General features: G+C 37.5%; 1 protein-coding gene across 5 annotated transcripts in view; it reads right to left on the bottom strand.

Annotated features, from left to right (window-relative positions):
• Positions 1-14,413, bottom strand: part of zfhx4 (zinc finger homeobox 4) — a 126,032-nt gene that overhangs the window by 3,869 nt on the left and 107,750 nt on the right. For all 5 annotated transcript variants that reach the window (XM_012965236.3, XM_012965241.2, XM_012965238.3 and 2 more), the window contains exons 6-10: positions 9,170-9,309; positions 8,864-9,064; positions 8,192-8,309; positions 1,867-7,197; positions 1-592 (exon numbers count right to left, since the gene is read on the bottom strand). The exon at positions 1-592 is cut by the window's left edge and continues 3,869 nt beyond it. In XM_012965236.3, the coding sequence (XP_012820690.1) occupies positions 1-592; positions 1,867-7,197; positions 8,192-8,309; positions 8,864-9,064; positions 9,170-9,309 (6,382 nt within the window). The remainder of the gene's footprint in view (positions 593-1,866; positions 7,198-8,191; positions 8,310-8,863; positions 9,065-9,169; positions 9,310-14,413) is intronic.

Raw genomic sequence — 14,413 nt, 5'->3', positions numbered from 1 at the left:
TTCTGCTGATATTGTTGGTACTGTTGTAACAATGCACCAGGAGACAGGCCAGCAATAGCTTGAGGCACTGCCGGACCATATGGAAATAGGCTCTCCATTCCGCATATTGGAGGGAGATAACCACCCTGCACAGTTCCATGAAGCTGGGGTGTAAAATAGGAAGCAAAACCAGGAATAAAATATGGCAAGAACTGCCCACCAATAAAAGAAGCTGGATCACCTGAAACAGCATTTTGAAGTGCTTGCAGTTGAGCTGGATCCACAGGCATTTCTCCTACAGCTTTGCCCAGCATTGAAAGAGCAGATGAGATTTTTTCCTCTCTTTTAGATTGTTTGGTTTCAGATTTGGAAGCATTGTGTTCTTCCTCTTTGACCTTTTTGTATTTTTGTGGTTTATTGTTTTTCTCCAGGTCTTTGTTCTGTTGCTCGGTCTGCTTTCCTGATGAAGAAGATGAAGAAGTTTGGGAAAGAGAATGTGGTGGTGGGGGAGTCTGCAGCAAAGATTTGGTGGGTGCACTGTTGAGAGACAGGGCAGGAGACGAAGTAGCTGAAGAAGGGAACCCAAGCATGCCTGCACCAGGAGATGGTAGAGCTGTAAGGCAAAGAAAGAAAATGTGTGAACACAACAACTCTGTAAAAAACCAAACATAGTCTGTTAAATGATTGTTACATTTTTTCATTTCATAGTAAAGAAAGACAACCAAATTTATTGCAATGTCAGGGAATATAAAAAGAATGCATCTTTTTTATATGTTTCTTGGAGTATCTAACAAATACAAAGAATAAAACACAAAAAATATCCATGCCATTCCTCCAGATACACAAGGTGTTTTATGTTCTTTGTTGAGGAAGTCATAAAAAAGGAATTGAGATAGATGTGACTAAATCCAGATCTTACAACATCTATGACAAAATATGAATAATGAGAATATTTTAGAAGTAGAAGGGCATTCATATGTTGTTATCAGGAGTCTATAGAAATACCAAAATTATCAGGCTAAATAGCTAAATACAAATTTCTCATGATATTTAAACATCTAACGAGAGTTAAAAAATGTTTAACTGGATGCCTAATGTCTGTAGGAATCCATAAAAAGGAGCACCAACAGTGATATATGTGAATGCAGCAGTCAGTGTATTCCTACTCACACTTGCTTTTCCTAAAGTTACTAACATCAATTGTTAGGCTATGACCAGTACTGGACATTAATGAAGCCACTACAAGTAATCATACTACAACCTAACACATTGATCCAAACCAAGATGACTGCTGACCTTCCACCACCCCCAGTTTTATACTCTGCTATTTTATAGCCCTCCTCTAAAAAAACTAAGCCTTCAAAGAGGGGCCATGCTAGACAATTTATTCATAATACAGAATAAAAATGTGCTCATTGATATATATCCAAGACTCTAATAATAGTTTATAACTGGCACTTACACTGCTCCATTTATCCTCTTATGCTGTTAAAGGGTGCATAAATAACACCTAAGGCATGTCAAATTCCCTTTGTTTTATTAAGAACTACACTAATAGAATTCATGAATCTGTAATCAAATGTATGTTAAATTGCAACATATTCAGGTTAATGTTACCCTCCTTATAAAATACAATGAATATTACTTTGGTCAGAGAAGTTTAAAACTGGAACTTTACAGCTGTTGCTAAGATACAACACCCATCATCCTTTTATAAATATCAAGATTTAGAGTGTAGTACAGGCATTGGCAACAGAAGGCCATCTGCTTTGGAATGCTGGAAGTTAAATTCAACAACATCTTGAGGATCTCTAGCTGTGCTTCACTGGTCAGTTGCAACTTGATAGCCAAAATATAGTAACAGACAAAGTTTCTCTGAACACTTACCACTTGAACTCTGTGTAAACCCAGACAAAGGTGATGGGCTGTTCATCCCAGGTAGAAGTACTGGAGGAAGGCCAGGTAGCCCTTGATAAGATGCTGGCAGATTGAGACTGTGAAGAGAACTACTCTCCATCATATTTGGTTGTTGTAAACCTAATACATCCGTGGCCTTTTTAATACGATCCAATTCTTGTTGTGCCATTAGCTGTCGTACAGTCGTAGGAGCTAAATAATCTTTTTCTCGATCAAGCTGACTTCCAACTGCTTCTCTCACCTTGAAAATGTGTTGTTTAGAAAATATATGATCTCGAATAGACACACGTGCTGAATATTTTACCCCACAAAGAGAACACTCTGCTTTAGTTCCATCTGGACCAGTTTGGTTAATCATAAATGGTTTACCAATATTTATTTTGAATTTCTTTTCCTTTGCTCTTGCATTTTGAAACCAAACTTGGACAACTCGTTTGGGAAGGCCAATTTCATTGCCCAGGATTTCACATTCTTGCATTGTTGGAGTACGATAGTCACAAAAGCAAGCTTTTAAAACCTTAAGCTGAAGGTTACTCATTTGAGTCCTGAAGCGCTTATGACCAAGACGATCACTGCTTTTGACTTTAAAAAGATTGGTACTCCCAAAAGAGTTTGGTGAGCTTGGATCTGGATCAGCTATGCTTGATGTTTCACTACGGTCAGCATTGTCCTCAAATTCATCAGTCATATAAACACTTTGGTCTTGGTCACTTTCTCTGTCCATGTTATTATGTGATGTGTTTGTTAAAGAGAAACAAAACTTTTCATCACAATGGTCCATTGGTGGAGTAGTTCCCCTTTTTGGCAAGCAATCATTTACATGGTTTTTAGGTTCTTTGGAAGTTTTAACATCTCTTGAACAAACAGAGGTGCTATCCATATCATTGTTTCCTTCATCTCCTGTTGTGGCATCGCTAATTGCTGTATTAATCGAAGATGTTTCATCAAAGTCATTTTTACTTTGGTCAAACCCAGTATCTGCAGGGGGTGCATTTATATTGTCTATATCATCACTGCACTCAGCCCTAAAAGAGGAAGGGCTCAAAAGATTTTTAGGAGATAACTCTGCAGTCTTACTGACTGGAGTAGAAACAGTGGATGGTAAATCATTTTCACTTGAGGGATCAAGTTTTGGAATTGAGACGTAATCAAAATAGGTGTATTTATTTGGGCTTTCACCACCATCCTCCATTGAGATAAGAGGACTTGGAGGTAAGCTGTAACCAGCTTGTTTTCCTTCATTCCAATGGCGAGACCGAATATGACTTTCTAAAGCAGATTTTGCTTTAAACAGTGCTCTGCAAAAGGGGCATCTTTTATGTGACTGAGCTGGACCTAAAGCTCGGAACTGACCTTTTCTCTCTCTGGCTCTTGTGTTTTGAAACCATACTTGTACCACTCTCTTTTTCAGGCCTACTTCACGAGCAATATGATCAAGCATTTTTCTTGTTGGGTTTGAATCCAGCAAATATTTTTCATACAATATTTCTAGTTGCTCAGGAGTTATAGTTGTCCTTAATCTTTTATCTCGATGTTGATCTTCTCCACTGTTTCCCCCTTCTTTTTCACTACAGTTATTTTCATCTTTTTCGTCCAACTTTCTTTTAAGAGAAATAGAAGTGTTAGCATGCGACATCCCTGTTTGTGTTGGCATATGTGCCACTGAACCACCAAGTAACTGTCCTGCCATAAGAGGATTGTTAGGATCAAAAATCATATATGGCATGTCAATTGGCCTTTCTAAAAACTGTGTGTGGATAAATTGGTTTTGGGCAGCCAAGAAATGCATATGCTGGTGCTCTTGCCATAGTTCTAGTGTTGGAAAAGCAATTGTACACTGATCACATTGGTACTGTAATAGTTGAGGAGGTAGGCTATTCTGCAGGGATGTAATAGATATTGGTAATGGGCTAGATGGAACAGAAGTAGTTTGTGATGCAGATGAGGGCCTTCCAATTTGCTGAGGTGGTCTTTGTTGAGATGGTGATGGCTGTATATCAGAAGAGGCAGCAGAAGCTGACTGTGTTAATTTGGATGCTAAAGAGCTTGCGATAGCATCAATTTGCTTTGGTTTTTCTGATGGTATATCAGGTTTAGGTGAAATCTTATCTATTTCTGGTCTTGGTGATGGGATTAATGGTGTACTGGATCCAGAGCCAGAGCTAGCCGTGGGTGCAGCTTTTGGAGTATCAGCTTGACCAAAACTTAAATAAGTCTTTGGCATAATTTGGTCAGTTGCATCTAAAGAATCCTCATTTTGGCTATCTTCTTGAATATCATCATCTTCATCTTTATAGCATATTTTTTTCTGATGAGTAATCAAGTCAAATATTCTAGGAAACACTACACTACATTTCTTACATTGATACTGCATGTTACTAGTACGAATATAACGTTCATTAGTAAGTTCTCTCTTTTCACTGTCCTTAGCATCAGCCTGATTTTCATAAGTTTTCCTGGCTTTTTGGCGTGCATTTTGGAACCAAACAACAATGACACGAGTGGCTAAGTTTAGTACTGTAGAGAGCTGCTCAATTTCATCGTCTTTTGGGTATGCATTTGTATCAAAAAAATCTTGTAAAACTCTCAACTGATAATCAGTAAATCTTGTTCTCGATGACCTCCTACTGAAGGCTGAATCTGACCTATGGATATCTAAAGTAGGCGGTTGTGGTTCAATTCTCACATCTTCTAGTACTGTTATAGGAGGATTATTAAAATTATATGGTGAGTCTTTATTTCTTTGCCGCTCCTTAAACAGTGTATTACGAAACCAGTGTTTAATAACTTTCAGAGATAGACCAGATTTATCAGCCATTTCTTGTATTTGATCTTCATTTGGAGAATTGTTGATGTCAAAATAGGTACGCAGTATCTTCAGTTGGTCATCTGTAATTCTTGTTCTTGGACGCTTAAACTGTGAGTGACGCAAAAAATTGGGATCTAATCCCAGCTGCTGCTGACACATTTGAGTAAGATCTGCTGACAAAGCATCCATTGGCGGTAACTGAAGTGCAAGTTGTGGGGGTAAAGCAGGATGCTGGACAGATTGCATCATAATTGGAGGAAAGAGAGGAAGGTCTAGGGAAACAGGCAACTGTACTTGAGGAGGAGCTGAAGGGGGAGGAGGTGGTGGAGGTGGTGGAGGAGGAGGTGGAGTTGGTGGTGGAGCTTGCAAAGGACTTGGAGTTGAGCTTGGAATTTTCATTGGCACAGAAGCAGTAAGAGGAGGTAGGGCTTGTGCAGGTAGAGAAGTAGGAGGCGGTGGAGGGGGAGGTGGTGGTGGAGGAGGAGGAGGAGTTTCTGGAGAAGAAGGTGCAATTGGATAAAGTTTATCATATGCCTCTCTATACTGCCGGGCAAATTTTTCCAATTCACCATAGGGAAAAAACTGTCCATGAACATGCTCCTGGTGACTCTTCAAAATCAGAATATTGGAAAATAACTTATTGCATGCTCCGCACTCTAATTTCTCATTATTTTCACCATCACCAAGTTTGCTTTTCTTCTGTACTTTTTGTCTGTTTTCATTATACTGGATGATCAACTCAAATCCAAAATTTTCTAACAATGCTTTTGCTGCATTACCCCTGGCACCAGAAGCAATACGAGGAGGTGGAATTGTTGATTCTGAACCTTTTTGTTTCTTAATATCTTTATTGTCTTTTGCTGCATCATTTTCAATTGTTAATTCTTGCTTTGGTTTTTCTTGTTTTTCAGCTGCATTTTCAGTGTCCTTATAACACTGTGGTTCTCTAGTTATTTGACTTTCAGCGTTTGTAATGCTGTTTTGTTCATGTTTTAATATTCTACTGGCATGCTGTTGCTTTTGTGGTTGATGCTGGGACTGCGCAGCTTGATACTGCTGTGCTTGCTGTTGCAAGAGCTGTAGTTGGGTTTGTCCTACTTGATGTTGTGTTTGTATCTGTAGTTTCAGATCTTCAAGCAGTGATCCTGTCATGCCTGCCATGCCTGGCATTCCAAATGCAGCTGAAGCAGATAGTCCCATATCTGGATTGAGGCTGAATTCTGTTCCAGGTATATAAAATGGAAAAAGAAACTGTGGCTGCTGAAACTGAACCAGTGCTTCAGGGGTCATAGGAAAGTGCGGCAGAAATGCTGGATTTAAAAACTGGGGCTGGAAAAATGCAGCTTGTTGTTGAAGTTCATGTTGTAATTGCATCTGAAGCTGTGCTGGTGACTGGGTTGGGTGATGAGAAGGTAGGGTAGGCATTACCTCTGAAGCTTGTTTCTTGTTAATTTCTTTGGCATCTGCATGTATTTCTTTGTTATTAACAGTAGGCAAATTCACAGGATCTAAAATCCCTTGGCTTGGGCTGCTTATATTCCCTGCTGTATTACTCCCACTGTTATTAGTGCTTGGTTCTAGTTTTGCAGCCCTTGCCTTTGTTTGGTGAAGAACAGACCGCATATGAATTTCCAATGTAGAACTTTGGCTATAAGCAACATTGCAAATGCTGCACTTGAATGGTTTATTATCAGTGCTGCTGTTGGTCTCTTGTGGAACAGGACTTGATGCTTCTTGTAAAACTTTTTTAAGTTTATGTAAATGAGACACTGAATTATAATGAACCAAAAGTATATTCTTCTGCGTGAATGACTCTTTACATACTGTACATTTATATGGGCGAGATGGGTCTAGAAACTTTTCCATAGTAAAATTTGGCCCTTTTCTAAAAGGCAAAGTCCGCTTTGGTTCTGAGCCCAAGTCATCTGGAATAGAACTGCTATCACTTCCCACGGGACTAGCCTTTCCTTCATGGTCCATTTCATATTCCCTTTCATTGTCCTGCTCTAGGGAGTGCTCCTCTGGAATTATACTTTCACCTTCAGTCCAGAGCTCCCCATTTACAGGTAAGGATGCACACAACTGCTGCAGTTCAGCCTCACTTAGCTCAGGGTGTCCCGTTTCTAAATGTTTCTTTAATGCCAGGAATGTACGGAAGCTGCGTTGGCAGAGGCTGCACATAGTAGCAGCCCTGATAGCATGATACTGGGAATGTATCTGAAGCTTCTGCATAGTCTTAAAAGCCAAACTGCAATGGGTACAGCGATATTTATAAACATGGCGGTCAGAAACAGACAGCTGCTGCCTCTTCTGCTGCTCGCTTAGTGGTTCTGGCAGTGAGTCGCCAACCTTTAAGTCTTTGTTGCCATTTTTACTCCATTCGGTTGTATCTGCTGATTCTTTGGGCACAGTTTGCTCTTCAGTTTTAATTTCTATTCCAGCCTTTACATCATCTACTCCTGGGGTGTTTTTCTCCTCCATTGGACTTTCACCTAATGAAAATAAAATAACAAATAACGAGAATAAAATTAGCTCTAATGCCTTTGTGTCCTCATTTGCGTGTGCATAAAAGTTTTATGTGGATAAGTGTTGTAGGATTTCTTTTCATGTGATCAGCAACAAAAAGCAAGCATGTAATACAATAAAATTAAAAGGCAAAATCTGCTGTACAAGCTCTTATGAGCTGTGTTGCTAAAGCCATTAAAGCACAGGAAAATGATACTGCTGTTATCGTTTATAGCATGTCTGCAGTCCAGAGGTCTGCAAAAATAATGCTTGTTTGTACTTTTATTTCTAACAGTACATATTTCTGCCACATTCTGGTCGCTTTGTTGCTCAATGTGATTTATTAGTTGTTTTGTTTGCTTCATTATTAATATATTTCTACTTAATGAAAATGAAAAGAAAGGTGTTTAGCAATAAGCGTGATTATGATCCTGGACACCCAACTAACGTGCATTAAGACCTGTTTTAAGTACAAATGTTCAACAAATACACTGTGCAATCTTAATAAATAAAATGAATGTTTTTAGAGTATTTGTGTTGGAAAGATTTTTGTCCTTTATATCTTTAATAACATAAAATATGTAAGGGACACTATCAGCCTTGTGATATGCTCAGACAAAATCTTTCATTCTGAAGGTTAACTTTAAAGTTGGCAGTGTACCAACAAGCCAAAATTTCTAATCACTTATATTTTGTTCATTTATGGATCCAGCAAAGTTTTACCTAGACCTCCAACTGACCATGTTTGTTTCCATGGGCCTTCCAATTTGATACCTCCACATATTGCAGTTGTCTGTGATGCTTTTGACATCATTCGAGGGTCACAGTAATGTGGGATTTGGCTATGATGGATGTAGGACCAATAATAGTATGGTAAACCCCCACCCCCACCCGGAAAAGCACTAATCACAGCTGATGCAAGGTAAACCTTGAAGAGTTATAGGAGCATGAGAATACAGAAGAGGGGACCTCTTCACTTGCCTGTTGGTTTTCCAGATGTGTCAGCACCAACAAATGCAGATGGATCAAGATCTAATTTCTCAGATGGAGCTGATGATGCTAAAATATTATTGGGCATCATCACTTCTGGCACAGAAATCTGAAACAAAATAAACACAAACATGTAATATCAGCATCAATTAAGCATTTGCATGCCACAAATGACTGTTACTTGACCAGAAATCATTCGGCGCTGTCTAATAAAAGGCAACCACAGATGAACAGAAGGATTGTATTCAAGATCCTTTTATTGAAAGGGCCATAAAACTATGTATGGGGGTTCAATGATGGGTTCAGCTATCTCTAGTTATCAGATTTTGAGTGTAAGAAGTTTCTGGAAAAGGGTTGTGTATTCTTTGGTGTTAAAAAGCAATCAATATCAGGCTAATCTCAATTTGACCATGTCTGCTAAAGTTTGGCCAAAATCTTCTGTATGCCATAAACCTAATGATTATAGTAGGGTCTATGAGCAAAGCTATTCGTAGCCTAGTAACCCATATCAAACACATTTGCTTTAATAAATCCATGTGCAATATACCAGTAAGTAGCTAAATGTTGATTGGTTGCTGTACTGTTGCGTACTGTGGCTTACTTTTATTATATGAGCCCTATATAGTTTGTGGTGATAGTTCATATGAGTATTAATGCACTCACCGTCATGAGTAGCTTTTCCACACACTCAGGAGATACACTGTGCAGATGAGTCAGATGCAGCTGAAGATGCATTTTGTTGCTGAGCACATCCTGGCAGAGGGGACAGGAAATCACAGGCTGTACAGAATGCTGGGAGAGAATGTGCATCTGGATCCTATTTGGGTCCTTACTGTTGTAGTTACAATAGGGACACTGGTAGCACTGCAAGTAAAAATGTGGCAGCAAATTACAGAGGTGCAAACAAATCTTTAAAACAGTTACTATATTCATTTCTAGCAAATGTGTAGGAAAAGAAGCAAAGTGTACCTGCTCTTGGCTAAAGCTATTCTCATCAGTAGTTCTGTATCTCTTATTTGGACCATCCTCCTCTTTACTTTGCAGTATTTGTCTCTTTCCTGCAGCAGAATTCAAGGCCGGCTCCTTTTCAGGGGTGTTTGATACAGATCCTAAAATATATTTTCAAGCATAGTTATATAAGCAATATGAAGAAAGCATCTCATAGATAATGAAATACCAAACTGAAAAGAATATATATATATATATATATATATATATATATGTTATTATTATCAATAATCTGAACCATTCACAGGTCTGTTTATTTAGATCTTGTCCTGGAATTTAGTCTGCTCAGTTCAAAAATATTGGAAGTCACATTTTTGTGTCTCGTAACTGTTAGTAGACTCAATAAACAGGTTTAAAAATGTACTCCTCTCTCTTGTTTAGATAACCTTAGGTTGCCTTGAAAGATTAATCAATAACATGCGCTCAGCAGTGTTTCAGCTGGAATTTCTATATTCCCTTAAAAGAAACCGTTTACCGCTTTAAACTATCTTCCTGGCATAACTGGATCTGCTATTTTAATTTGTTCCCTGTGAATCATTACAATACAAAAAGGTTTTGTTGTTTTAACAAAGCTCCAAAAAGCTGTCTTGCAAACAGGGAAATATTCTCTAATAACGATGTCGAAATCACATTTTATCTGTCTTCATCTCATTTGTTGCAGTGAATGCTAGAAGTCCGTATGGCTGTGCAACTGCATATTGTGATTATCTGATGATCTGTTATGACTGCCGACATTTTATTCTACTATTCTGCCTCTGTTCTTTACTTGGTTTATTCCGATATCCCCCACTAAACACTGTGCTTAATTTAATGCCGGAGCCAGCAATGTAATGTAGCTACAACTTGCATACATCAAAGAGAATGGTACAATTCTAATTCCCCTGTCCATCAGAGAGTTCTTTCCAGCCTCAATTTTGCCAGATAATCTCTTCTGCTAGGCTGCATATTACAAGAGCATTGGATAGGCATGTCACATACATCTTACGACAAACACAAAACCTCATTTACCAACCATTCCAATCTCATCACAGAGCGGCATCATCTGACCTTTTTTCTGCTGTTTATTATGAGTATTTCTAATTTTAACTTTCAATTTTCACCATCTTCCAGTCAATTTGCAACTAAATTATTTCCAGGATGAGCACACTGTCGCTGGACAACTGGGTGCAAATACATCTCGAAATGTGGTTAATCCATTGATTGCTATCAGAGCCTACATAAATGTGTAGTCCATTGGTAATCTGATGTGTGGGTAGCTTGATTTTTATTTCTTAAATAAATGAACACATAATAACTGATTATACCAAAACTTAATTTCAATTTACTAATAAGGGCCAGGGCATTGTGGCCACAAGGCAAACAAAGGATTTTTCCCTACCAAGGCAGTTTGTATATTCAGTTGATAAAGAAAAATTAGAGGTACAATTGACAATAATTTTTCAGAGGAATGTATAATTATTTTATATATTTTATATATTTGCTATTTTGCCCTAGCTTCTATGACTGTGTTGTAGCTTGTAGTTGTAGTCTTGCCTAAGCTGAAGTCTTCTTAGGTTAGCGCACCACAACCTTCCATAGACTCATGTTGTGTTAAATTCCCCCTACAAGAGTTAACAGGGGCCATGACCAAAAGACCTAGAAGGAATGGCGCAACATTATTTTCTAGGTTGTACAGAGGAATACCATAGAGCTGAGACTAAAACTAGGGCCACAATGCATAGCTGACTAAAACGTTGCTATAAATTCTGGATTTAACTAGACTACATGACCTCCAATGCCTTAATTCTAGCCTTACTGTACAGGAATATGGTCATCATATAAAAGTACTCAACTAAAGTAACCAATATGCATCCAAAATAATTTAGGACAAATTTACAACTAATATCCGATTAATTGCTACAGTTTAACCCTTCACCTTTTTGAAATTGTCTTTCAGCATGGCACTGATCAATGAGAAACTGTTAACTTATTAGTAGTTCTGATACATGACAGCCAACACTAGAGGTTTTATTATCTTTGGTAGGTTAGTGGTTTTTGCACTAGGGATACCTATGTTATTACATTTTGTTTGTGTATAGCTGGAAAATACATGTATTCTATATATAAGTACTGTATCTCTTACATCTGTCCCTTACAATTCAGAAATATTTGCTGGAAAAGAATTCTGATAAATCGTAATATTCTATTTTGGTCTATAAAAAGGCTTTTCTTCCAAAATAATGAAGAGAACAAATGTTCTTTGCACACGATAAGCCATGTCTCCAGAATAGAGGTATAGGACCCGTTATCCAGAATGCCAAGGATATTCCGGATAAGGGGTCTTTCCATAATTTGGATCTCCATACCTTAAGTCTACTAAAAAATCAATAAAACATTAATTAAACCCAATAGGATTGTTTTGCATCCAATAAGGATTATTTATAGATTAGTTGGGATCAATTACAAGGTTCTGTTTTCTACAGAGAAAAGGGAAATCAGTTTTAAAAATCTGAATTATTTGATTAAAATGGAGTCTATGGGAGACGGGCTTTCCGTAATTCGGAGCTTTTTGGATAACGGGTTTCTGGATAAGGGATCCTATACCTGTATTTAGATATAGAATTATTTATTCATTCTGAAGCATTGCCTAACACAGCTGGATTCAGCAGGGTTCATTTTCGTGTTAAACATTGGTGACCAATAGTTTAGCTGATAACAAGTCCCTGTTCTGGTTCTTATTTAAAACAAACTCACAGCTTTGGATAAACAATACCATAGTAATATACTGTTTGATTTTTATATTGGCTTGAAAAAAAAAGCCACAAACATGGCTGCAGCTCAATATTTTGTGTACTTTTATTTCACGGCTGTATCATAAGGTAATTGTAAATATCCTTGCACTGAATATATTGCTGAGCTGTCAATTCCTTGCTGATTAACATGTAGTAATGGCCTGAAAATATACATAGTGTTCCTGAAAAAGGAAGAAATTGCTTGCTTGACAGTAATTTCCAGGCACTAAAATAAATATTTTGCTGAAAGCTTCCTGTTAATCAAAAGCAGGCAACCTCTAGTAAAATTAGATCAGAAATGGCAAAAATAAAAGGAAAAAAAACCTCCAAAGCAAATTGGGTTTTACTTTTCATGAGCAAAATGTTTAGTAGTCACTGAAAGCCATTATCATTCTGACTTATCAGATGCAATCAAAAATCCAAACTGATATTAGTTTTTTATTAGACCTAAATGAAAGACCAATTTTCAGTGTAATAATGAGGGTTAATTGCTATCCTCCCCCCCACTATGTTTGCAGTCGTATTAATATATGATACGTTTAACAGAGGAAGGCATGCTATATTTTTATGGCAGATGTATTAAACTACATATATTCCATATTAATTTGCAATTTGGATGATAATTAATCGAAAGTGACACTACATTGAAATGACAATGCAAATGTCCTGGGTAAATCTTCAATGCAAAGAAATTGCTCTTATGTAGTAAGGCTTGGCCCTATAGATAATGTATGCTGCAGGGAATAACAGTTTACATGGTGTCATAAACATGTTGATAGTAATTAATCCCTAATCCTGCCTTGTCTAATAGACTGGATGTAAAATAGCCACAATGTTCTCTTTTTTTGCCATATTAACAGTATTGTTGTCCTACATATTCAATCTACATTGCATTGTGGTTTAGAATATGTTATATTTCCATATAGTGCCAGCTATATTCCAATAATATATGCAAAGGCATTTCAGCAGCAATGGCTGTGAGCTTCACATGTATACTACAAATAGAGAAGGCCTATAAAGGCACAATAAATTGAACTTTTGTTGGCCAACTGAGCTGTATATAGTGTAATTCTTATACTAAACAGTTGTGTGGTATATTTGTCTGTGGGCTATAAACAGGGATATCTCCCTTGTTGCTTTTGATCTTTTTTGTGTTTGTCAAATACCATAACCCAGTCATATCAGGGCATGCCTCTTGGCCAACCAGACATAATTATTTTTAATTCTTGTAAAAGTAGACAAGACAATGGCTACACATGACAAGGTATTTGCTCCATGCAGAGTTATAAATGTCTTCATAGACACCATGCAGCAATTACCTAATTATAACATTAATAACTGTTATTATGATAATTACTACGTCATTCTACAGACCTTAATAGTCTGAGGATTAGACCAATTAAAAGGCAAAATAAGTTCAATGTCAAGGCATACCATAGCTATAATAGAAATACAGGCTAATTTGAAGATCTTAAAAAACCCTTTTTGATCTTGCTGTATCAATCCACTTTAATGCCTCCAACTGCTATTTATTGTAGGGTCCATCTTATTAATAGCTCAGTGAGTAGCACTCCTCTTTTGCAGCGCTGGGGTTAATTGGCTTCTGACTAAATTGACCATAGTGTGTGTGTGTGAATGCAACAGGGACCTTAGATTGTAAGCTCCTTTGGGGCAGGGACTGATGCGAATGATGAATAATCTTTACACATGCAGACCTGCTGCCACTGGACTGAGCAGACTGCACACAGATCTTGTAGACCTCAGTAGAAAAACTCAACAGCCAAGGCCTATGTTGGACTAGCCTATCACTTAGGAATATAGATATATACTCTATCTATATATATATATTTTTATATAAATAACTGAAATACTATGACTGCACTTATTTATGCAATTAATATATGCAATCACCCTTAGAATGCAGAATCTAAATAGTTTTCTCTCCTTTATTTTTACTAGTTTGTTGAGGTCAAAAAAGGAAAGACTTAGAACATCAGTAAAGTCAGGTTGATACGGATAATCGTTTATTCGATATAAATAAATGTCATTTTGTGAATGCAAGTCCCTTTCTATGCTGCTGTCACTGAGATACAAGACAAAGACAGATGACTACCTGCAACTAATAGGCTTCAACCTTTTTCAGCACTTCTTCTGCTTCACTGCATCCCAACCTAATGTAACTAGGTATAACGTGCAGCAAAAATAGCCAATGTAATATTCATTGTGACCATAGATTTCCATCTCATACATACAAAGCATGCATGAAGTCACTTATATGCCAAATCAAACAAAGAATTACAAAAAAACGGCATTGGGTATCCACACCAGATGTGCGCTTTGGGTCTGTTTGTTCCTTAAAAAACAGTGGCGTTATCGGGTTCTGTCTTTCCAAAGAGAATTATGTGCCAACTACAAATCCCTTTCCAGTGATTTT

The sequence above is a fragment of the Xenopus tropicalis genome, chromosome 6 (genome assembly GCF_000004195.4).
Source record: "Xenopus tropicalis strain Nigerian chromosome 6, UCB_Xtro_10.0, whole genome shotgun sequence".
In the NCBI taxonomy this organism is placed as follows: Eukaryota; Metazoa; Chordata; class Amphibia; order Anura; family Pipidae; genus Xenopus; species Xenopus tropicalis.
The sequence above is the reverse complement of the archived record's forward strand: the minus strand, read 5'-3'. Positions and strand labels throughout refer to the sequence as shown.